This window comes from Mytilus edulis, chromosome 4, assembly GCF_963676685.1.
Source record: "Mytilus edulis chromosome 4, xbMytEdul2.2, whole genome shotgun sequence".
Lineage (NCBI taxonomy): Eukaryota > Metazoa > Mollusca > Bivalvia > Mytilida > Mytilidae > Mytilus > Mytilus edulis.
The window spans coordinates 42054071-42080592 of record NC_092347.1 but is presented as its reverse complement, the minus strand read 5'-3'; the positions used below and the strand labels follow the sequence as shown (position 1 = coordinate 42080592).

The following is a 26522-nucleotide window of genomic DNA, read 5'->3' as shown; positions in this document are numbered from 1 at the left end:
CTTGTCGTGTAGTTTAACCATGGAGATTATTCGACATTTGTGGTACATATAAATGTATGCCATCATAATGCAGATTATGTTGATCCCATCTATTGGAGCACATTTAATGCAATTTATTAGATACTGGTACATGTGGATTTTTGCATTGTCCTCAGAAATGACAACTGGATTTTTCACAATGGTCATGTTGTATATTTATGGGAGAAAAACAATCATTCTGCTTTTTTCTCAACATACAAAACAGAGTTTTTCGTGGAAAAATTACACACACAAATTGCAAGATGGAAATTTAAATGGCCAAAAAAATAGTTAGCTTTGTCATTATCATACCCTTTATGTGGAATTGTGATAACCTAAAGGGATAATATATTATTCAACATAAACTTTGGGTAAGTGATGCATTAAATAAATGCAAGACAGCTCTAGAACTGAAAAAGGTAACGGTAAATAGTGTCCTCATTTAAAGTAGAAAAGAGCTTACTATATTTGCATTAAATTACTTTAGTCAAGTGGCAAGGGGTCTCTTTATGATTATCTGGTGTACAATTTTAAATAATGGATTCAAAGTACAAGAAAACCCTTGAAGATGTATTTGGACATGTACATCATTGAAAATATGTGAAAGAATCCCCCTTTTTGTTATTAATTGTTATTGTTAAAGGGATTTTGGTGTAAACAGTGATTTAAAACAATGGAGCCCATGATATTACAAAATCTAAGAAGGAGAGCTTGTTAGCCACCAACAGAAGTATTATAAATACTGGTTTCACTACCAGATTGCCCAGATTTTTTTCAAAGTCCAAAAAACAAGTCAAATTTGCAAAAATGGGTCCCTAAAAAAAGTTGAAAAATTCAAGGGTAAATGAAGGTTACAAGTGCATAGAACACATTAAACAGGAAATTAAAATGGTTCAAGCTTTATTTCGTATATATTTTGCTTCTGAAGCTTTGCCTGATGTCTAAGCCAAGTATCTGAACTGCATCGGAAAACTTTACAAGTCGGTGAATTTTGGTCCAGTTATCCAATAAAAATTCAAAAAAAGGCATTATTTTACAAGTTTGATTCCCCAAATATACAGCTGAAACATTTTAATCAACAAAATAATCTTATATAAGATCATAATAAGCAAAGTTCCAAGAAAAATTCAAACTCCCGAACAAAGACAAAATTTCTCCAAGATGGCGGCGAAAATTTACAAGGACGGCATCGTGTACTGTAGCAAGTTAATTCAACACAAATATACGAGCAGTATCCACAATAAATATAATCTAAAACAATAATTTTGATCAAAATATTTTCAGTGACCAACCTTATCCATTTCACGTGTTCATTGTGTATAAACAATGTGAGCGATGTCTAAGCTGATCCGACTTTCAACCATGTAAAAATTCCTTTCTGATCACGTGATTATAACCACGTCACTGTATATTTGTAAATGAAGGAACATATTTTAACAAAATCCAGCTCGGATACTATAATTTTTGAATGCTATTGTGCAGTAATGAAGAGTATCCAATGTTCACTTTTTTGCACTATTAAGAATATTTGGAATTCTGCATACATGTGCCCATAAACATCTTAGTTTTACAATAAATGTAGAATAGATTGAAATCAAATTTGTAGAATTTTGAAAACTTCAAGTTTAAAAATGATTATTTAAGTTCCTATTCAACAAAACACTTCTATTTAGTGTTTATATTCTATGTCACTGATCCAGTCCAAATACAGTGTCGTCAGACGTATTCAATATGGCTGCCGCCTGCGGAGTGCCCGAATACAGAGGATTGTGGGTAAGAACAAGCCATTGCAATTTTGCGTTTCAGATGTTTATGATAGGACAAGAAAGCGTTTTTGCTTTGGTTAACATTGAAACGAGACTTTTAAAACATTGTATATCAAGTGGTAAAACGCAACCAAACTCTTTCTTCAAATCATTGTCATTTGATGCCACCAAAAGTGATTTTTTTTATGTAAAAAATATGATTTAATGATATGAGAAGCATTAATGTTATTCATGAACTTTTACAAACAATTGACAACTAAAACAATAGAAATAAACATTGAATATCAACCTTTAGTCGAAAAGCATAGACTATGAAAAAGAATTTTTTTTGTCAACATAACTTTTAAAGTATTTTTGGTAAGGTTATTAATAATTAAACAAAAAAGAAAGAATTTTGGTTAATATGAAAAATGTTTCTAAGTGCAATAGTCGGCGTCACTATCAACAAGACAGAACACTTTCGATAAACTTAAGACGTTGTTAGTTAATTGGGAAAAGTTTTTGTTCAACCCAACCAATTTGGGGGGAAATGCTATAGATTGAAAAAGTATTATCCCCCCAGACAATGGTCAATCATTCCTAAACCAAAGAGCTCCGGATTATTAATTATACTTACCACAATTGACCTATAAAAATATCAATCCTATGATGCGGGTCCATGTTTTATGACATTGTCTAGTTGAATATTTTGCGGGCTTTGCAACAATCATAAAGTTCACCGTATTATAATTCAACAGTGAACATTCACAATTGGAAGCATTCCCTTATATCCATAATTGGATAAAAGTTGTTTGTACTAACAAAGCTAGTAACGTTTTCTTCATTCCATTCTCGTCCGTGTACGCTAATCCAATCCGCGAATCATTGCATTCTTGTAATGGGTACAGCGCTGATTAAAAACATCCAAATACTAGCTCATCAACCATGTCAACGACAGAAACGTACCCGAGAACGGCAAACTTACGAAAGCAAAACCTTTTATCGTTAATATGTTCGGTTAAAATCCGACGGCGTTTGTTACAAAGTGTATATCGAAATATCAAGTTATCGATTACAGAACATATCGATAATCAGAATACCATTAACTTATCGATATTTATGCTTCTATCGATTATTGTAAAACAATATTACAAAATCAGAATGTTGCCTTGAAAAAGTATCATCAAAGCGCAATTGCGGGATTTATAGTAACAGCAAATCGATATGTTAAATGTGAAATATTTTGTCGTGTTGTAGACGTATTGTCATAAATTTATAGATTGCGATTACATTTTATAATCAATCCATAAAGGTCACCCATTAATGCGAAATTCGCGCAGCGATGTTAACGATAAACGATGACGATTAAGGAGAGTATCAATAAATAAAAAAAAATTTTTTTTTACTTTCTTCCAATATCTGTAAAATTTTTAAGAATCTTTAATTTATTTCATAAAATATGGAAGGTTCCATACAATAAAATGTTGCATGTTCTTGTTTTACTAGTGAAAATGATCAATGTATGTTACCGAATTCTAAATCTACTATTAAAAATATACGTTAACCAGGGAAAAAAAGAAATTTTCAGTATCCGATATACAAACGTTTTCATCGATTCTCCGACGAGGATAAACATTCGTGCAGCATTTACTTTTAATAAATTTTGGTGTTTGTGATAGATGGTTGTATAAAATATTCGAGAGCTACACTTCGGAGTATAAATACAATGATCGAAAGTGAAATAATCATTGGCAAGTTGCCAACGTCGGACATTTGATATCTCACAACGTGTTTCAGAAAATTATACCGACGTCATTTAGAAATCATCACCATCAACGGTTCCAGCGCAAAATGTCGAGGAAAATCAATAAAATCATCCATTCTTTCTGGTAACTTCGACTTCAGACGATAGAAATTATCGATGTAGGAAAAATATATTTCTGCCTCAGCATGACAAAATCAACAGCACTTCGTTTTGCCTTGGCCTTAGAGATCACTGAATTAATTAGAACAGTGACCATCCACGACCAAGAACAAATCTTCAGCTTTTGGACATTGATATTCAATGCTACTTCGTGTAGACTGATTTCTCTTTTCAATTTCTGTCGTTCAACAATAGTGTTCTCGAAAAACCGTATATATCTTTTTCAATTTCTGGAATTTTCAAAGGACCAGTAAACTTCGGTTTGCGTTATTTCTACAATAGTAAATTTCACGGTTCCGATTCATAACTTTAAACCCGAGACATAATACAATGTCTTCATTTTAACACACTACAAGTATTCACAATACAGACTTGATAATCGATGTTTCACATTTAATTAGATGCTTGCCAATATTGGTAGACCAAGAATGAAATGTAAACACAAACAACTGAAAAACGGGAGATAGTATCAAGGATACCTCCGGCAATGTATCAGTGTTATTACCTTTTAACCTTTATGTAACAAGAGTCTGGTTTCAAGCTTCATATGGACAACATGTAAACAGTAGACGAAATTATCATCCAAATTCCTTTAACGTCGATCTTACATCACAACTACTAGCATTTAAATGACTTTACAGATGTTACAAGAATAAGACAATTGGCCCCGAATGAAGGTTGATCAGGTTTTTTATAGTTCAGATGACCTTAGCCGGTTGCCATCAAATATCGTCTATTATGATCAGAAATAAAACAGTTTTGAAAATTATCCCCATCCAACTGAATAGCAAATTTCAGCATTATCTTGTATCTAATCTTAACATTGGAAGATTAAGTTTGAAAGTAGAACGAAAATAATTAAGAGTTGGACAGTGACTGCCAAATTGATAAAACAATAAAGCAATAAAAGAATTTATATCACAACTGTCAATCAATCATATAATGAACTGTAGAAGAAAGGTTGAGCAGAACAGAACACCATCAAGAATGCAAACATCTTTGAAGAATTAAAAACAATGGGCACTAAAAAGTGGTGTGACAATTTTTAAAGTTTTATTTGTGTCAACAAAATATATAAACATCATTTTGAAATGACAAAACAAACATACAACAACAAGAGATTTGGAGTATACATTAAATTGACTTACCTCTATGCTAGGAATGGTACTGTGTGTTGCACCTGTAATATGCACCTGTTCTCAAACCTGCTAGCAGCACACACAAATGTATAAAATTTTGAGGACTGAAATGATGTGCTCTAGTCTGGGACACAATTATTTTTATTCAGACATCTTTAGATAGACACTTATAAATGCAAGATGGGAAGGAACATGGAAATATAGTTAAAATACTGATTATGTTTTTGTAATAGATTAATTTGGCTCATTTAATTAACATAAAATATTAACTTTGACCCTTTAAAAAAATTATAAAAATTTCAGAAAACTTGAACCAATCACTTTCTCTGAAAAAAAAATGGTTAGATAGATAGCAGTTTGACAAAAACTAATTTTGATAATTGAGAAGCTTAATATTTCCTTAGAAATACAATGTTATTAAAACATTTAGCTGAATTTACAGCGTTATATCCCTGTAGTGTAAGGTACCACCTTAAACAGCTTTCAAAACAACCCTCTGGCATCTTAGGTACTTTCCCGTTATCTACTTTTTTAAAACAAATATCAAAAGAATCAACACAACAAATTTTTAGACAGGCAATTCTAATATTTATAATCACTTGGACAAATCCTTGTTATTCTTGTTCATCATGTACATGTATGGGTATTTCACTTTGGCAAAAAATGGATTTATTCATACAGCAAGCTCTCGGAAATTCTCTTTACCTTAATGTTTTTATACACGTCTGGCATCTTGACATTGTACTCAGCAGCTTAACAAAACCATCATTTTGAATTTTATGATGGTATAGATATTACAGAACGACCAATTAACTCGTTTCCAAGGGACCTGTTGCAAGGTTAATTTATGTCCTTATCCAATAAACCTTTATTTTCAATTTTAAGATTTTACAGCCCTTTAAACTCACTAGGTTGAACCTATTAAAAGACCTGGCTACCAGTACCTACATTTATTGAATTCATTTAATTGTAACTTTGTTCTCATTCTCAACATTTATGAAATAGTTGCCACTGGACATTAAAGGGATAGTAGCTACGATGCGACAAATTATGAATGCAAAAATCAAAGATATGTACTAAAAATAAGCAATAAGAGCACTAGAATGCTTTCATAAACTACAGAAGTGGTAATAATTGATAATTCATATCGTGTTGCGTGCCTATTCATCTCATTAATTATGCATCGGGTTTACTTTCTGAACTTTGCAGACACAGCGAGTGAGCTAACCAAGATATAAATAGATATGAACATGTGCTTTTTGTTTTCTTTACGTATTTGATAATTACATTATATTAAACGTACATATTCGACGCTATTTATCAAATTATGTAAATAAAAAATATAACAAAACCCGCATATTAATCCAACCCAAGATTCTCCAACAATGGCGATGTTATACACTTGTTATTACATTTGTATGACCAAACCATGCCGATAACGTATACACATGTTTGTGTGTTGAATAGGGGCCTCCATGAAGGATACACGTGAATAATAATACTAAATTGTAGCCAGTTGATTTCAAATTTCTTTTTAGGTGGGAGATTCCTGCCCTTAAATTTATAAACATATTTTTGACAATAATGAACATGTTGCAATTTATTTTCATGTGATTTGGAAAATTTAAGTAATGTAAACAAGTTACGCAAACCGTTGGCTAATTTTGACTTATCCTGCGTAGCAGGTGTTTTGAATGATTTTAATTATCGATGTTATCACTTTATTTTTTTTAATCTACAATAATAAGTCTGCACCTCTTTTTTGTTTCTTTTTCCGCAGAAACTGTAAATTCACGTACCATTTCCGCGATAACATTCCCCTGTTCGACAAGTTTCCCTTCGAGGCACAATGTGCGCTTTCGCATTGGGAACTGAAGAGTTCAGATCAACATAGGTCATATGAATAAGGGTTGGGCTTAACATCAAATTATTATCTATAGACAAGAAATTAATTTAGGTGTTAAACGTTAAAAAGCTTCTAAATGATAAATGGAAAGTAACCAGTAGTTGTTTTAATCATACTTATTAAACTTTTCGTACAAAATCTGGCATATAGATTAAACAAGTAATTTTAATGAAAATCGTAGCTAATATCCGTTTAAAAGCCAACAAGGAAGATCTGAGAAGCCAATGGCAATGGTTTATTAATAAATCATTTTCTTTTATCTTTTTTTACTTTAAAAACAAAAGTACCACTATATTTTTATGTTTTATAAAACATGAATAATAATTTACCATATTAAATATTTGCTTTAAAACTTTATTTTCACATGGCTTTTTTTAATTGCTAAACAGTTTATACAAATATTCATATACAATCCATTTATTAACATATTATGAATTATGTTTTAAGTAAGCCTTGTTAACAATAAATCTGTACTTACCCGTCTTGCCCTTTAGCAAATTCACTAACAATCGCTAGTTTTAAAAGCATGCGCATCTGTGCCATCTCCCCATAATGATTCCCGTTAATGGTTGTGACTAACACCTAAAACCTGGATCCATTTGAAGTATTTTTACTTCATCTACATTTACTATAAATTCATGTTTGTGTCTGCATTCTCCTGGCACATTTATATTTACCAGGTAATAAACAGAATGGAAATTAATGCAACCAACTCATTTTTTTGATGGCCATTAAAATAAAATTTTAGTCATAGTCTTCAGCGAATGCGTTTCCTTTTACATCATCATATGCAGTACTGCTGCAGCAGCATAAAATCATGAAATCCAAAAATGAAAATTTTAGCAATGTAATTTGAAACCCGATTTTAAGATACGTTATTAATTACCCATTAATAAGGTTCAGCCCCATCATTTAGAAAGGATTCATTTTTAACGACCTTTTTTCCAGAATAAGCAAAGACAAAAAAATGAAAAAAGGGTTCAAAATGAAGTCTAGCTCATGAGGAAAGTTGGCAATTATACAGCTCATGTTCCCAACTCCAGATTGGTCAATTTTGAAGGAATAAACCCAACTACATGTATATGGAACTGTTTCAAGTCTAAGGGACAGCTTATAAGCATATTGTATCAAGAGTGAGATCTACTGCTTTTTAAATTAGCTTACAAAATTTGAAAAGTTTAAGACAAGTTTCCCATGAAAGTTCAAACTGCAAGCTTCAGATGCTTTTTGGTTATGAGTCTTGATATGTCTGTACACAACTTTTCTGCAACAATGTCAGCACTTTCATCATATTACTTCCACAAGTTATCCTTAAACCTCATTACTTACTCAATACAGACAAATAAACAATATAGTTAAAATGTTTCGAAAAGGGGGGTTCAATACCCAATTTGACAGTTTCAAGATTAAATAAAAAATGGTGACTTTCAGTGAGCTTCGTCAAATATCTCTGTAAGCAGATGTTTCACGTTTTGTGGATTCCATTATATAAAAACAGTAAAAACACTCAATTATACTCTTCATATACATGTGCAGTCCTGTCTAATGATGAAATACATTACTTTTTGGCAAATTGGTTAAAAAAGCAAGTTCTGAATGCATCCCACAGCCTTGTTGGGCTGGTTCCTTACTTGTCCCCATCATATTTGGTTGTTATAAAAATGTAAAAACCAAGACTTGAAAGCTTCCAAGCCATTTGACACTTTTGAAATGAAATAATTAACATATATAAGTTGACTTATTGATATATTTACCCTTTAAACACAAAAATTGAGACTTTTTTCAATAAAAACAGCATTTCAACACCCTCATATATAAATAAACAATTTAAGGGGCTTGATTGGACTAACATAGAGGACTTGGTAATGAACACAGTGGTCCAGACCAATATTTTGACCTTGATCAAAGTCACAAGCCGCCATGTTGACTTTGTCTACAAGGAATGGAAAATTTTGCGATATATTTCACTATGATATGGTTTAATCTTTAATCGAAACTGTTATAAAACATTAAATTTCCTTTCAAACATGAATAATTCACTTTCTAACAGTTTTCTCACGAAAAACAAATTATCAAAAGCCATATTTTACTCACCTTTCTTTGTTCTCCATGGCTTCGTCTTCAAACTGACATATTTCTTCGTCTTACCATTAATTTAACATTACAAACATCAAAACACACGACTGTGGACAAATTCTTAAAACTCGCGGCGAGATTTTCCGTTTGGACATAATTTGGGTGTTGTCCGGACGAATTTTAACATAAATTTCACAAGCTAACTTACTCACAACCGCTTACGTGGAAATTTCAGGCCGCACTGCGTATAAAGCTTGCCGACAATTTAATGTTTATCATTCAATATGCATCGTCACGTGACTTACTTGTAAATACACGAATTGAATGGCATAATGTAAAAGAAATTTTACAGCGCGCCTTGGGAAGGCCAAGCTAAAATAAATTGTTCGCTTAACAATATCATCTTTAGATTCAGTGGCGTAGCTTGCATGTATGCTCAGATGCTCAAGCATCCACATCATTTTGATCGACAAAAAAAAAAGATAAAAAAAAAATTTGTTCGTAGGAGTTAAACTCGTATGTATCCAAATGTAACAAGAATGGAAATATGAGGATAACGTCCAATCATTTCTAAAGCAGTATGCGCGGTCTTTTATGTATGATCAATTAGTTTATAAATGTAAACAAGATGTATTAATCGCAGAAAAGTGTTATGACTTTCTGACTTTTTTGGTGAAAAGTCTATGTCGTCAGCTATGGCAAGCCCAGACAGAGGATGATGACAGGCAGACCCGCGGAGATGTATCATCTGAAATTGGGCCAAGCAGAGAGATGGCTTCTACATCTGACGTAGCAACGTCACTAACAACTAAACCACCATTTATATCCTGATATCGTTTCCTATGACATAAGGACGACGTAATAAAAACGTGAATTTGTAATAGAGTGTGATCATTTATGGGCTTATATATACCCCGCGTTTCCATCTAGATACAAATAATAATTTTTCAATAAAAGAAGAGCCAATGGTCCCCATTTTGCATTTTTTTTTATCTATCCAAGAAGCAAGGCCAATAACTAAAAATAATATCTAAAGAGAAATAAAAGCTTCAGAGCAAATGCAATGGGATTTCCATTATAATTTTTATTTCAAAGGGGCACAACCGGTTGAATATATTTGATCAGGACTTATTTTTGATAGTGTCAAAGACATTGCTGATGATTTAAGTTTCATAAAAATCTGGCAAGAATTTTACACATGCGAGTGCCAACAAGACCAAACAGACGGAGGGACGGACGCCCGATATTTCCATGTCCCCTGCAACGCGTTAAGCGAAAGATTAATCACTATGTTCCGAAGTTCCGGCATATACAGATGTGCCGCTGTAATGGGTCCGTTTTTGAGATGTCAAATATAAGATTTGGTGGAAACTTTTACATCAAATATTTATCATGTTTATGCATTGAATGATGGTAGGTTTGATAAAACAATAAAATTATGTTGGAAATATAATATTTATGAATGGGTGGGTATTTTGAAATTACATAAAAAATCTAACAAGTGTCGGATTCTGGGGGAGTACACGTGCAAATAGGAAATGTCCGAAAAAAAAAAATATTTTCTGCATATATAAAGATCTCCAAATTTTTTTTCACCTCGCTACGCTCGGCAACAGTTTGGCATCCACATCATTTCAACCCTGGCTACGCCACTGAGATTTGTACCTATTATACGACATCGATGAATTTATTACACACTATTACAATTCTTGACATTGTGTATTTATAAACAACATTGTATAAAATTAAACTACAAATTAACACAATGTTATATAATTGAATTAAATTGCAATTAATGACAAATGTCATTGTGTACAGAAAATATTCTCAGCATTTTGAAAAACGATGGAAAAACAAACAGGTTAAGAAAAACACAATCTAATTGAAATTAAATCTCTCAGCGACCAAGAATTAAAAAAATAGCGAGTGAGAGATTTAATTTCAATTAGATTGAGAAAAACACAAGATACAAAAACTAATAACTTGGGTGATCGATTTGTTTTCTTTGTAATAAAGTATTCTTTATACTAACAAGGAATTGAATATTTTTTTCAATTCCTTGATACTAATGATAATATCATTCAGTATGATAATTTTCCCGGGATATTATACAAATATATCATCCTTACAAGGGGTATTTGCCAAAAATACCGGTTGAGAGGTACAAATTTCCAGAGCCGTTAGGCGAGGGAAATTTGATTACCTCGAAACCGGTATTTTTGGCAAATACCCCTTGTAAGCATGATATAATTGTTTAATTCCACCGAATGTTCCACCTCAGAAAGTTTATTATAATCAGGTATCATATGAAATTTCGACTTGAATGTATAATTTTTGTATACACTGTAGCTGTGCTCTTTGGGCAGTCAAATTGCATTAATTGACTGTATAATCATTTCTTATCATTTTTTTTATGTACAGTCACTGACTGTATACATATCTCCCTTTTTATGATAATAAGCTGGTTCTCTCTCGGCTGACTACTTCACTTTGTTCATCTGTTTCAGTGAAGCGTAATACAAGTGGATTCCAGTTTTATGTAACCGGTTGACAATATTTATGACGTCATTCCCGGAATTTTTACGTCATTCGCTCCAAATTCAATAATGATGCTTTTTATCTTAAATATTTCATCTGGAACCATATATTTAGAATGACCATGAATTTGTCATATTAGAATAGAAATAATTCATTGAGTTATTTTTAGACATGGTATTCCCCATCTGCCATGGTATTTGCTAGGGTATTTCCCATCTGCCATGGTATTTTGAACAGATATATCATGTTATGGAGGGGTATTTGCGAAAAATACAAGTCGAGGGACTTAAATTTCCCGAGCCGCTAGGCAAGGGAAATTTTGTCCCAAGACTTGTATTTTTTGCAAATACCCCTCCATAACATGATATATCTGTTTAATTACACCGAATGAATTTTAATTAAAACTCTCTGTACTAGGAAAAGGAAATATTTATTTGAGGACAAGTACTATCATAAAATATACCGCGGGAACTATACATGTACTTATACGCGTTCGCGCTGTCTTTATGTAACGTCATATCCGAAAAATTGGCGGGAAAATGCTCGAGAGGGTAAAAAAGGAATATCCAAAATGGCAAATACCATGGTATTTGCGGCATATTCACCGGCAGTGGTGAAAAACAGTCAGATTCGTTTGAAATGAGGAAAAAATGTTAGAATATGCGAAAAATACACTGGCTACTGATCAGCCAATCAAAAGCTGGCATTCTAATATAAGGCTAGCAAATACCCCGACACATGGAAATCCCTAATGGCAAATACCCCGGCAGAGAAAAGAAAATCTCAATATATAGAAATTGGTGAAAAATACCATGTTTCTCATCCAATCAAAATACAGCATTATTACATAAGGTGGAATTACACTGTATATTCGTGGTCATCAGTGAAACAGATATTCCATAATTCTTCGGATTTGATTTCTTAATAAATGAAGAAGCTTCTGTCCAATAGTCGTAAAACTTCACGAGAGTTTGACCAAATCATTGATGTCTACAAATATGACTATTTATCAATAAAATATGTAAATATGGGGAAACACATTTCCTTGATCATAAAGGAGCTTCTATTTAATTTTCATCCACGAATATTTGACAAATTAAGTTATTGCATAAAACAGCATACTGACGACTACGACGACGACGCAATATATGTGTACGGTATATATAGTATAGATCACTGAATTAGTATACATATTTGTTTAGGGGGCAATGGCAGCTGAAGGACTCCTCCGGGAGTTTCTCACTGTTTTGAAGACCCATTGGTGGCCTTCGGCTGTTATCTGCTCTATGGTCGGGTTGTTGTCTCTTTGACACATTCCCTATTTCCATTCTCAATTTTAAGATATGTCTAGACTTGTCTACTTTCATCGCAGGCGAGACAATTAATTGGAAGATATGCAATCGTTTGAAGATTTCTGACTTTCGAAAAAAACAATAGTGAATTATAAAGTCTTGTTTCCGCTTGCCGTCAGCTTGTTAAGTGTTTGTCGGGTCTGCAGTACACGATAACAAAACATGTTGACCTACCAATTTCAATTGTTTATTAAATAACAGTCATGGTTGTGTACAGGTCATCTACAAAGAAACCATAAATGTGACAAATCCAACTATGTTTTTTTTAAGAAATATTATTTAATTGATTCCCCTCTTTTCTTTCGGTTGTGTTTAATATTTTTTGTTTTCAAATTTTCTTAATTGAATCAACTTATTTCCCATTATTTTATGTGTTCGTTAGTGTTCTTTATTTATTTTGTCAATCTATATACACTTATTTTCACGAGGATGGGGAAAATTATGAAAAGAGGGATATATGCTTGAAAGGATAAGAACAAGATTATATAAAATAATTTGATATAAAGTTGAAATTTAAAAGACACTTGAATTTATAGGTCCTTAATTTTCTGTGATTTTGCAGTGTAAATCACAGATCAAAAAGAAGAGACGTGAAGGGTATAACATCACATGAGTCAACTATTCATCAAAGACTATAAAAATACTAAAAAAAAATGAAGCGAATCAATGTTTTCATTGCAATTATGTTCTGGATTCAACTTATCAGTGTAGTTAAAATTCCAGAGATCCATGATTAAAGTTAGGAGAGAGGGGTAATTTCATAAAACTGTATAATCTATAATTTTATTCGACGATTTTATGCTAAAAATGCATATGCATAGTGAGAAATGTGAGATTTTATTATATTTTTTTTTGCAACGTCTACGCCCCCTCTATATATCCGCAACTAAAACATTTCTTAGTTATAAATAATTATCGACAACTGACACCCAGGTTAAAAAACAACCGTATTTCCGTTTTTAAGTAAACATTAAAATGTTTTAACACATACTCTATATATGTTTATCTTTTCGCCGGATCTAGATATATAAAGTTTTACGTAGTCATTCAGTTAAGACCACAGGAAGGTGAAAATGTTTTTCACACAGAGTTACAAAAATAATCGCCATGTTCAAATGATTTCATCGGAACTGAAGTAAAACAATATCTGAACAAATGTCGACGGAGGAAAAAAAATTCCCATCTCGGATATGTACGAGTTCAAAGAGAGAAACAGCTATCGTCCTTTCTTTGGGACTAGTTTGTGTGTGCTCGTATATTTGTTATTCGCTACCAGCACCGTTTTTCACGATAAAGGTTAGTTATTTTACTTTCTTATATCAGGAAGGATTGTACAGTATAGTCAAACGGATATCAGCATTTGTCAATTAAATTAATGTTTTTTTTCTTGATTTGATATCTGTAGTTTTGATTTTTTATATGATATGAAAGCATATTAGTTCAGTTTGTACTAACGAAGTCTGGAGACAGCCTTGACAAGACAATGATATAAACGGGCTTGGGTTGAGAAGGCCGTCAAGCTATTGTAAGTTTCCCCCTTTTTTATAGCAACATTAGTAAAGAAATATACTGAGCTGTAGAGTGACATATACTTGCAATCGGGTTTCCGATCTGATATATATTTTCGTTAGATTGTTAATTATTTTCAGTGATATATAATTGTTCTTTTTTAAAGGCAACACAGAGGGGGATTTCCAGAACTGTCATTGGTATTTTGTTCGCGATGTTCGAATTCGTGATATTTATTTTATCGCCATTGATCGGAAAATACGTAAGTTTATTACAAACTAAAAAAATAAAAAAAATAAGGATGCCAATGAGACATCTATATATATCTCCACCAAATTTTAAATGTAGTGATTTAAACAAATAGTACAGGCAACCGCATGGCCGTCAACAATGAGAAAAAAAATATACCACATAGTTGGCTGTGAAAGGCACCGATAGAAAAACGTTAAACAATTCAATTTAGAAAACTAATGGCAAAATCTATGACCGTGAAAACAATTTACGAAAAACAAATATGACAGACATATGAACCACCAACGACTACCACGGAACTACATGTTCCTTACTTAAGACAGGCACATAAAGAATGTGATGGGGTTGAACTTCAAGTCTTGTTTGAAAGTGCCAGCCCCCTCCTAACCAGATTCTTAAAACCATCTACTATCATGACTATAAACAGTAATAACTTCACAATGTTTGACCTCCAAAACAAGTGCAATATATACAGTATTACCACCTTAAAAACTCATTAATAACCAATAAACACAAAATTGACAAAGATGCATTCAGTTATACGAAAAGGTTTTATTGTCAAACGTGAATATAGATTCACCACTTTGCATATAGATGAATATTTGTAAATTGCTTTCAGAAAAAAAAAATGATTTATTAAGTTAGTTTAACAGAGAATATGAAAAAACTTCCTTAAAGGAAAACCACGGGTTATATAGATAAAGGGAAAAGAAAATATAGAATAGGGAATGGACGGCATACTTACATATTAAGAAAAGAGAATAATTAACAAAACATCAAGAACAGAGAAAAATGGTCTAAATTAAAATATAGAAAACAGAAATAAAGGCCATCATGCCGACCAATCAACACACAGGAAAACACATACAAATATTGTTTGAGAAATTTATAAAATCAGATTGGCTAAAAGGATTCAGAAACTATTATATCATTAAATTGTTGTTATGGAATAACTAATTTGATAAAAAAAATTGTAATAAAATGTAATTACTATTTTGCAGCTTTCAACACTGGGTTATAGAAAAGTATTCTTTGTTGGTGTTATATTAAGTGGTGTAAGCACGATGATCATTGGGTAAGAAAGGTAACAAAAAATGTTCGAAAAGGAACTATCTTTCATTCTCTATTGTTATTTTTCCTTTTTTTTTGGATGGTGATGTTCCGTTTAACACCGCCATATGGTGTTCAAATATCACAGATGTCGTCATGCATTGACCGAACGTTATCTTTAAATGAAATTGAGAATGGAAATGAAGAATGTATCAAAGAGACAACAACCCTACCAAAGAGCAGAAAACAGCCGAAGGCCACCAATAAGTCTTCAATACAGCCAAAAAATCTCGCACACAGAGGCGTGCTTCAGATGACCCCTAAACAATATTTGCGTTCAGTGATAATGGACGTCATACTAAACTTCAAAATATATAAATGAACTAAAATTAAATATCATACAAGACTAACGAAGGCCAGGAACTTCTGACTCGGGGACAGGCGCGAAAATGCGGCGGGAATAACATGTTTTTGAGATCTCTCCCCCTATACCTCTAGCCAATGTAGAAAAAAAAACACAGCAATAGGCACAGTAAAACCCTGTTTAAAAGAAGTCAGAGTCCGATGTCAGAATAGTTAAAAAAAGAAACTAATAAAAAGACAATGCTACATACATTAACAAACGACTATACAAGCAGCTACTGTTCATGGTAAATTATTGATTACTAAATTCTTCCATATTTACACAAATTTGATTTGGAAGTTTGGCTGCATCTTTAGAAAACTTATTTCAAACGGGAAAGCACATCCTAATGTTGTTTACCAAGTCCGAAAATTAACATGAGATCAGGATAAACACATCGATCCTTTGAAATAAAATTTTTCTTAACTGTTTATAATATCCTAGAATATTGTTTTTATTGGTATAATATTGGTATAAATATTGGTATAAATATTGATTTTTTACCAAACTTAAATATTGGTATAAATATTGGTATAAATATTGATTTTTTACCAAACTTTATATTATACTGCTATAAACTTTCATCATTACTATATTCAAGAGTTCTACTGGTCTCATTGACTATCATACCACGTCTTCCTATGTTTATCCGTTTTGTTGTACTGGTTTTATAAATAAGTAGCCACGTCAGGTTGGAAAGCATGGGGACGTTAAATTCGATGCCTTGTACAGAAAGAATGCCGCGCTTTCTAGACCTTAAAACCCTTGCTACAACTCTTTGTGTAGATCCTTAACAATACGTGAGCTCTTGCAAGACAAGATCACCCACATTTTCCCAACACAACTTCATTTTCTAGTGGCTGTTTGAATAATATAGAATTGCATCACTGTCGATCCACTGTCAGAAACTTTCTACTGTATAAACTGTTTATATATATGCTCGCGTCCTGAATATGCATTAAACAACTGCTCTCAATAATGATTGTATTCTATTTTATTTCAGAGTACTAAATTATATACCGGACAAGAACGTTTTTATAGTTTCTTGTTTTGTTGTTCGTTTTCTCGAAGCTGTCGGATCAGCTGCCTGCTTAACATCTGTCTATGCAATAGTGGCCAGAGCTTTCCCAAAGAAAATTCCTTCCGTTATGGTGAGTTCTGACATGGGTTTTTTTAATTAACTTTCCAATTTTACTATATTTCAATCGGTGTTGATCTGTACCAATAAACTCATTAAGGCAGCAACCATTTGATTTTCTGGGGGGGCTATGGGTTTTTTTCTGTGCAAACTTTTTTTTTCGCCTTCGGCGAAGAACAATCTATTTTTTTAGCGACAAACCGAAGACAATTTTTTTCTTTCAATTTTAGCATTACATATAGTGGCAGCTGAGGGTGAAACAAACAATTTTTTTTACTCAGGGTCCAAAACAAATTATTTTTTTCACCAAAACCTGGAAACAAACTTTTTTTTCCAAAAAAAACCATAGCCCCCCCCAGAAAATCAAATGGTTGCTGCCTAATGAACCTTGAATGAAATTTTGTATTTACGCCAGACGCGCGTATCGTCTACAAAAGACTCATCAGTGACGCTCGAATAACAAAAAAGCTAAAATGCCAAAAAAGTACGAAGTTGAAGAGCATTAAGGACCAATAATTTCTAAAAGTTTGGCCAAGTACAGCTAATGTAATCTATGCCTGCGGTAGAAAGGCCTTAGTATTTCAAAAGTTCAAAGTTTTGTTAACAGTAAATTTATAATTATGGCGTAACGCCACTAATTCCTAAACATGCATACAAAAAGTACTTTCTAAGTTGTGATTTAAAGTGAAGTAAATCTGTTGATTCCCCCCAAAAAAAAAATGACCAGGACCAAAATTTCCATATGAGAATCCCTAGACTCCCTTTAAAAAATTGCTGGATCCGCGCTTGAATGCTCTTTATTGTCTTGGAATGATGGTAACTCTCCAGTATTGCCAGTCTTGTTAAAGAAATAAAAAAACATTCGTGCTATGTTTAGTTTCAAGAACTTCTGGTGCAATCTAATTAAAATTTAGATGTATAGTAACTTGCGTCATATTAGGATAACGAAACCAGAGATCTTTAGTTTAATTTGATGGCTTCTAGTGGTGCTCCACAATGAAACAAAATTGAGATGTAAAATGACGACAAACGACAATAGATGACGGCAAGGTAAACGAAAAGGACTTATATATCAATGATATTGAGGTATATAAGGGTATTTTTTTTTGTTCACGTGCCTGTGATTTGAACACAAACCATTAAAACAAGGGTTCCAAGTAGCGAAGTTGAAGTCATCCCTTCGACCCTCTTAATATATGTAATTTCTGTTTCACAAATAGTTTACGACTGATGTTTTCCAATTACCGTAACCACAACCCATTCTTCGTTTTTGAGAATGTGGCATTACCGAATTAAACTTATCACCGAGTTTGTATAACAAGAGTGCACACACTGAAATGTCTCGCCTTCTTTACTAATCATTGATATTATGTTGATAGTTCTAAGTATAAAGCTTTATTACAACTGTCACATAAACGTTACATTAACCAAGATAACTAAACAAAGACCAATGAACCATGAAAATGAGGTCAAGGTCAGATGAACCATGCCAGGCTGACATGAACAGCTAACAATGCTTCCATAAAACAAATATAGTTGACCTAATACTTATAGTTAAAAATAGACCAAAACACAAAAACTTAACACTGAGCAATGAACCGTGAAAATGAGGCCAAGGTCAAATAAAACCTGTGCGACTAATATATAATTATCATAAAATATTTCCATACACTAAATATAGTTGACCTATGGCGTATAGTATCAGATAAAAAGACCAAAACTGAAAAACTTAACTTTGACCACTGAACCATGAAAATGAGGTCAAGGTCAGATGACATCTGTCCGCTAGACATGTTCACCTTACAATCATTCCATACAACAAATATAGTAGACCTATTGCATAAAGTATGAGAAAAACAGACCAAAACACAAAAACTTAACTATAACCACTGAACCATGAAAAGGAGGTCAAGGTCAGATGACACCTGCCAGTTGGACATGTACACCTTACAGTCCTTCCATACACCGAATATACTAGCCCTATTGCTTATAGTATCTGAGATATGGACTTGACCAACAAAACTTAACCTTGTTCACTGAGCCATGAAATGAGGTCGAGGTCAAGTGAAAACTGTCTGTCAGGCATGAGGACCTTGCAAGGTACGCACATACCAAATATAGTTATCCTATTACTTATAATAAGAGAGAATTCAACATTACAAAAAATCTGAACTTTTTTTTCAAGTGGTCACTGAACCATGAAAATGAGGTCAAGGACATTGGACATGTGACTGACGGAAACTTCGTAACATGAGGCATCTATATACAAAGTATGAAGCATCCAGGTCTTCCACCTTCTAAAATATAAAGCTTTTAAGAAGTGAGCTAACACCGCCGCCGCCGCCGCCGCCGCCGCCGTAGCCGCCGCCGGATCACTATCCCTAAGTCGAGCTTTCTGCAACAAAAGTTGCAGGCTCGACAAAAATGAGCAACGAGACATGTGTCTTCCCCTTCCGAAGCACGTGAGATCTCCCGGTTTGGGTGGGTTTCTCGTTGCTCAGTCTCTAGTTTTCTTTGTTGTGTTTGGATACTGTTGTTTTTTTCGAAATTTCTAATGGCATTGTCAGGGTTTTTTTTATTGACCCTTTGGTATCTTCCAATGTGACATCTCTGTTGTAATCACAGTTCCAAGGATAAGGCAGATGGCATTCTCTTAAAAAAAATCGATTAGGATATCTCGAATGGATCAATCAAAAGTAGAATGTGTACTCATTCTAGTTTTGAATTCGCAAACCATTACATGCAGAATAAATGTATAAACACAAAAATCACATTGAAATTTCCTGCGACCCACAGTTTTTTTAATCAGAAATGTCAGCTATTTGCTTTATTTAACAAACGATCGAATTACCTTTACAGGGTGTTATAGAAATGTGTAATGGCCTCGGCCTGATGATCGGACCAGCTTTGGGAAGTGGACTCTACCAGGTTTGTTATACTCAGTCGGTAATCACAGGCGCTAAAATCATGAGCCCTCCCCCTTTTTCTGTGTTCAAGATCTTTTCAATAATATTTATTTATCAGTTATAGCTGTAAATGTAATTTATAAATGTGTCACACCGAGAGTTATAAATGGGTTGCCCCTTTCTCCAATGCCCCTGTTCTAACATATGGATTTGTTATGAAAAAAATAATTCTTTTTTCTCAACAGGGAAACAGCCATTCTGAGACTAGAGCTATATATATCCAACAAATTCACAAACTCGATAATCGATATTTCTACAATATGTGTATAAAACATATGCTTCAAAGTAACAACAGAAAAGCACACTATCAGAACAGAGCTCAAAAATCCGTTTTTACGATATAAAGTCATAAACTCTACATGAGATACTTAAGCCATGTCCTATGACAAAAATGATCAACAAATTGATTGGTATATGTATGGTATAAAGATTGTCGATGATTGACAATAATATATATTGAATGATCTTAAACTTACAGTCAACGTTAGCCAAAAAGAAAGGAAAAGATAGTATCTAATATATAACCGATTTCTAGTTTCAACTTGAGAAAACTGGATGAAACAGGATACGATGTATGGTCCCCCATATAACCTTGATGTTTTATCTTATGCTATATGCAATGTGAGCAAATAGCTTTGGCTGACGTTGACAGGAAGCGCGATGCGGTTATTGCTGTTTCCCTAGTAATACAATGTATTCATTAGTTGTTCCAAGTGAAATTTTGCCTCCCCGTTTTCTTTAGTAATGTGATCTTTTAGGTGAATGTATTCTTGATTCAGATATCGGTTCAGGAGCGATAGGTGCACCTATATCTTCGTGAAATTGTAGGTTATTTTTGGTCGGTTCGGTTTTTTGTTCGTTTTCTTTAACACCATGTATGACTGGCATAAGAGAATAAAATAAACAAGAAAAAGGAGGTAGAGGATTAACATATTTAATGTAAAAGAAAGACAGACAATATTACGGAAAAAGCAAACGAAATTACATATTGAGGACATGAGAATAAGCAACTTTAACATTACTGCTATATATTTTTTATTCGTATTTCAGATTGGAGGTTTTGGGTTGCCATTTTACACGACAGGGGCAATGCTTATTCTTACGGGAATATTTTGTTTCTTCGCAATACCAAAATCGACAGGTAAATAACTATCTTTAAATCAGAGTATACACATTTATGTCCGCTGAAGGCTACTTCTTTTTTTGACCATCTAAAAAGATCACGCAATCGTCATCTTCGCTAGCGAATGGTTACGATCCGCCCCCTTCCTCTCCTGGTTACGATCCACTCCCCTGAAGAGGAGGGGAATGGATCGTAACCCTTGGCTAGCGAAGATGCGTAATAGTAGAGATAAACTTTATTCTTTTACTTGAATACAAACTTATTTGCATAATTCAGGTATATAAATTAAAGGTTATTAATCAAAAGTTTTTAAGAGTTCCAGGGCAGTCGGAGAAACTTTACAAAAAAATAAAAATACCAGGCAGGACCGAATAATGTGAAAAAAATAAATAAAAATGAATGACAGAAATTACAAAATTACAACTAAAGAAATGTAGGACAAAAAATTCACCCTAGCCCCACCCCCACCTCAACAATAATCAAATTATAGCTCCCTTATGTCTTTATGACAATGTTCATTCTGTGAAAATGTAAAGGATGAAACTAATTTTATTTTATATTGTAAACCAAATTGCAAAACTTAAAACTGCGTTTTCCCCCTTTTTACCTGTTTTGTTATGGTTTTTTTCATATTTAAGTACAGCTATTTGTAAGATACAGGCAGGGGGTGATTCATGTATGTCTCAGAACTGCTTTATTCTTTTATATAATAGTTAGCTAAGATTGAAATAAAGTTTGCAAGCTTTTTTTTTTAAATTTTGTTGAACGGTTGCTATGGAAACATGCAGCCATTTTTTTGAGGAATTTATGATGAAATCAGGCATGAAAATTGGAAAATGTCTACTTTTTGGTTGCAGCAATTTCATGATAATGACAATTTCAAGAAAAAAAATAATTTCAACATATAATTAGGCATTATTTGAAGTTTATATTTTGATGTTGAGGTTGTTAAAAAAAATTTTGATATTAGGCTAAAATGGTATTTAAAAAGGTGCAAAAATCTGTATTTTGACATTTTCTGAAAATAGCTTAAATATCATACTTTAAATCAAGAAAAATTGACATTGAGCAGACAAGTTCATTATAAACTATGATTGCATCTTAAAGTTCATACATTGAATTATTAAAAACAGGAAAAAAACATCTGGGTTTTTTTTGAAATTTTTTGTTACCATGGCAACAAAAATTTGTAAAATTCATAAAAATGACAAAACACAATACTTGTTCATTATCAAAATTTTTGCTATTTTTTTATATAAAAGTAATTTAACAGACAATAAAACTTATGATTTGTTTGAAAATGATAAAAAATATATAAGCTTTAATTCAAGTGGCTGAAAGACCATAGCAACCAAAAAAGCCCTAGCAACCGGTCTGAAATTGCTGAATTAATTCAGAATCAGCATCAAATACATGGTTTTCTAGGTATTGGATACATATAAATAATGGAGTTTGAATAATATACTCAACAGTTAGATAGTTAATTTACACTTGATCTGCTTTTGGTTACCATTGGAACAAAAAAGTTCAGATTTGATACAAACCATTTTGTACCTTATAATATCTGTTTTGCAGCCCTGTAAATGGACTTCTTTCAACCATAATCAACAAAAATCATATTTCTCTATATTTACAACTCATATGTCTTGATTTCATGAAAGGTCATTTGTTTATTGTAATAACAAAGTATGGCATTAATTTTAGATGGAGAGACAGAGTTAATAATGTAGGACTGCTGAATTTGGTGCATGGTTTTCTCAAAAATTGGATTTTTCTCAATATCTCAAATTCAAATTTTATTTTGGTCTAGAATCGTAAAAGTAAACGGTACGTCTAAACACTGCTAAGGACTCCTTAGTGCACTAAAGACCTATACAATGCCACTAAGGACTAGAAGGAGTGCTGTTATATATATTCTTTTTACATATTATGGTAGAGATAGATATTTAATGCAAAAAAATCAAATTTTAGAAAAATAATCATAAATAAATAAGATATTCAACAGTATTTAAACGGTTCATTCCTCCTATTCCCACTTTTTAATAAATCTGGTAAGAAAAATTAAAAATTCATGTGGGAATAGGAAGAACACTTATGCAAACAAATATATATTATATATTTTATTGTGAAACTACCCCTTTACAACGGGAGCAAGCGCCAGCGGGGTACTGACACCTGCGTCATCAAACATGCACATCATAGTATTTACAAACAACATTATCTGATTGTAGTAAAAATGATATAAGATACTTACAAAAGGCTTTATAAGTCTTATAAATACATTAACGCTAAAATATCATAATAAATTGGTAATTTCGTAAAAGTACATTACAGTGACAATTTCATATGCATAAATACTTTAAAATCTTTCATCCATAAAAGATAAAAAAATCAAACTTAAAACTAAAAACGTTCACACACAGTTCAAGATATTATACATTGGAAATCTTATCAATTTGAAAAGAACGTTCATGCATTACGTCTACAAGGTATTTTTTAACGATCTTATCTAAACTGTTACCCAAGTCTGGAGAATACAAGTAGCCCAGATCACCTATCATGAACTGTATTTGTGATAAGGGTGGCAACTCTGAAAAACAGATATCCATTTTTAAATTCTCGAAACATGCTTGTATGTTAGTACTTGTTCTTTTTCTGATAGCCAAGAAAAAAGGACAATCTAACATAACGTGAAAGATATTCTCAATCGAATTTGAGGAACATAGCTGACACTCATTATTTGTTGTCAGATTCATTCGTTGAAGCGTTGCATTTATAGGCAGACAATTCGTTCTTGCCAAAAATTTTAGCCTTGTTGAGCGGAAGTCGTCAACATTTGATAGATACAGCTGCTTATGACTAACAACCACAAAGGATTGGTACAAGTTTAGGCTACTCTTTCCTAAAATATTACATAGTTGAGTATTGGTCGTTTCGTTACCATAAAATTTATTAAAGATGTTAACGTTTATGTTTCCATTTGCATAATGGTCAAGACCCGCAGTCTGTAAAATAGTTTCGATATTTTCGATATATTTCCATTCATTACATTTAACAGGTATAATTTCATCTAGGATAATTTTAGACAGCCGATTATTGGGCAGGTTTTTTAATCTAGCGTAGTATGCAATTCTTTGTCTATCCATAAATCTGTTTATTGACTCCCACCCAAATTCAGCTAGGAGCGCACATTTAGGAATATTCATTTTTGTGTTTAAGATTATTTTCCCCACTTTATATTGAAAACTTTCTAGTAATTCTTTACATTTCTGGGATGACGAGAACCATACTGAATATCCATACGTCAGTGATGGTCGAATAGCCGACATCCACAGAAAATGTCCAAAATTTATACGGTTAAAATCCCCCTGTTCACCTAAAATACGAATTGCATGATTTATTTTCCGTTGAAAATTTTCTTTCAGGTACTGTTCTATATGGTATGTAGATTTAAGGGATCTTGAAAAATATACGCCTAAATATTTGTATTCATTTACTTCTTCAATGAGATCGTTCCCCAGATACCATTTTTTATCTGAGTCTTTCTAGGAAACAAAGGATTATACTTAATCAACTTTTAATTGGCCAATGTTTTTTTATGCCCCACCTACGATAGTAGAGGGGCATTATGTTTTCTGGTCTGTGCCTCCGTTTGTCTGTGCGTCCGTCTGTGCATCCGTCTGTGCGTCCGTCCGTCCGTTCGCTTCAGGTTAAAGTTTTTGGTCGAGGTAGTTTTTGATGAAGCTGAAGTCCAATCAACATGAAACTTAATACACATGTTCCCCATGATATGATCTTTCTAATTTTAATGCCAAATTATAGTTTTGACCCCAATTTCATGGTCCACTGAACATAGAAAATGATAGTGCAAAGTTCAGGTTAAAGTTTTTGGTCAAGGTAGTTTTTGATGAAGTTAAAGTTACATCAACTTGAAACTTAGTACACATGTTTCCTATGATATGATCTTTCTAATTTTAATTCCAAATTAAAGTTTTGACCCCCATTTCACGGTCCACTGAACATAGAAAATGATAGTGGGAGTGGGGCATCCGTGTACTATGGACACATTCTTGTTTTATAGGAAATAGGTTATTTTTGTATATGTTTGAATTTTGTGTTTTTAATTCAAATAAAAATGAAAGAAATGGAATAAAATTGAGAATGGAAATTCTGAATAAGTGAAAGAGACAAACACGTGACCATATAGCATAAAACAATCGAAATAAAGAAATGTAGCAAATTATCTAATATTTCTTTTATAAAGCAAATGCAAAAGTAAAGTCACGCAAGCATTATAATATGAAACAAACAATTCAAGTAAACAACACTAAAGTAAATCATACATTGTAGCACACACATCAGAAATCCACCGTATATTAGCTTATTCAAGTTTATTAATCTATTCAACGTGAATAAGGTGGGTGGCTGCATCGCCAAACTGTACTGTTGTTACTTCTTGGTGGGGCATTAATGCTGCATAGTGAATCATGGTTGAGGCCTAGATTCCTCATGTTTCAGTAGTTTTATTTGTTTAAAATGTTTGGTCGCGGGTGCTAGAATGTTTCGTCGACTTGCTTTGCCATCCCTTTAGATGATGTGTAGTCTCAGTCCCAGTATTGTGTAATGATCCCATCAGTATTTTGTTTCATAGTCAGTAAAGAGCATGCAGTCTAATTAGTTGTGTAATTTTTTTATTTGTTGTTTTGGCTTTAAATTAGCTTTCAGTAACTGCAAGTACTCTCAGATATGTTCTTAGTGTCTTTTTGTGTTGGTATGTACAAGTAGCCGGCCATGTCCACTTTGTGTTTATGTTTTACAGGGAGGATTGGAATCCCATTTACATGTTTCACCTTGCCACATTCTGCATGTATGTGCATTTCCCAAGTCAGGAGCCTGTAATACAGTAGTAGTGTTTGTCATTTGTTGTTGTGTTATATAAAAAAATATATTTGTCAAATTGATTTTTTTGTTCATTTGTGATTTCCGGGCCCTTTTTAGCTGATTATGCAGTATGGTATTTGCTTATTGTTGAAGGCGGTACAGTGACATATAGCAGTATGGAACTTAAATTCCTGTTCCTTGTGCTTTTCTCCAGATACTGTGTGTGTACTGGAAACAACAGTGGTTTGTGTTGATAAATTATTATATGCTGCATTTCTAATTTTAGATTAACAAATTCAATGATTTTTAAATCATATATTACGTATACCTCTGTCATTCTGACTTATTCTTTATTTTAATGTACGCTTTGAAGAGAAAAAAACCAGTTTGCAAATAAACAGTGTATCAAATTTTTATTAAAGTAATATACTTTAACAGCAGTGGCGAATCCAGACATTTTAAAAAGGGGGAGGGGGTTCCCAACCCAGAGTAAAGGGGGGGG

General features: G+C 32.9%; 2 protein-coding genes across 6 annotated transcripts in view; one reads left to right on the top strand and one right to left on the bottom strand.

The window, feature by feature from the left end:
* The window catches only part of LOC139521892 (chromodomain-helicase-DNA-binding protein 1-like), a 51117-nt gene extending 49328 nt beyond the window's left edge, over positions 1-1789 (bottom strand). Inside the window, exon 1 of one of the 2 annotated variants that reach the window (XM_071315588.1) lies at positions 1311-1789. In XM_071315588.1, coding sequence (XP_071171689.1) covers positions 1311-1319 — 9 coding nt within the window. In that variant the 5' untranslated portion in view covers positions 1320-1789. The remainder of the gene's footprint in view (positions 1-1310) is intronic. The other variant, XM_071315589.1, reaches the window with a different exon arrangement.
* Positions 1790-13582: 11793 nt separating this feature from the next.
* The window catches only part of LOC139521891 (MFS-type transporter SLC18B1-like), a 40315-nt gene continuing 27375 nt past the window's right edge, over positions 13583-26522 (top strand). For 2 of the 4 annotated variants that reach the window (XM_071315585.1, XM_071315587.1), the window contains exons 1-5: positions 13664-13994; positions 14374-14469; positions 15461-15534; positions 16916-17063; positions 21067-21157. In XM_071315585.1, coding sequence (XP_071171686.1) covers positions 13854-13994; positions 14374-14469; positions 15461-15534; positions 16916-17063; positions 21067-21157 — 550 coding nt within the window. In that variant the 5' untranslated portion in view covers positions 13664-13853. Of the gene's footprint in view, positions 13995-14373; positions 14470-15460; positions 15535-16915; positions 17064-19909; positions 19979-21066; positions 21158-26522 lie in introns of all 4 variants that reach the window. The other 2 variants (XM_071315584.1, XM_071315586.1) reach the window with 2 other exon arrangements.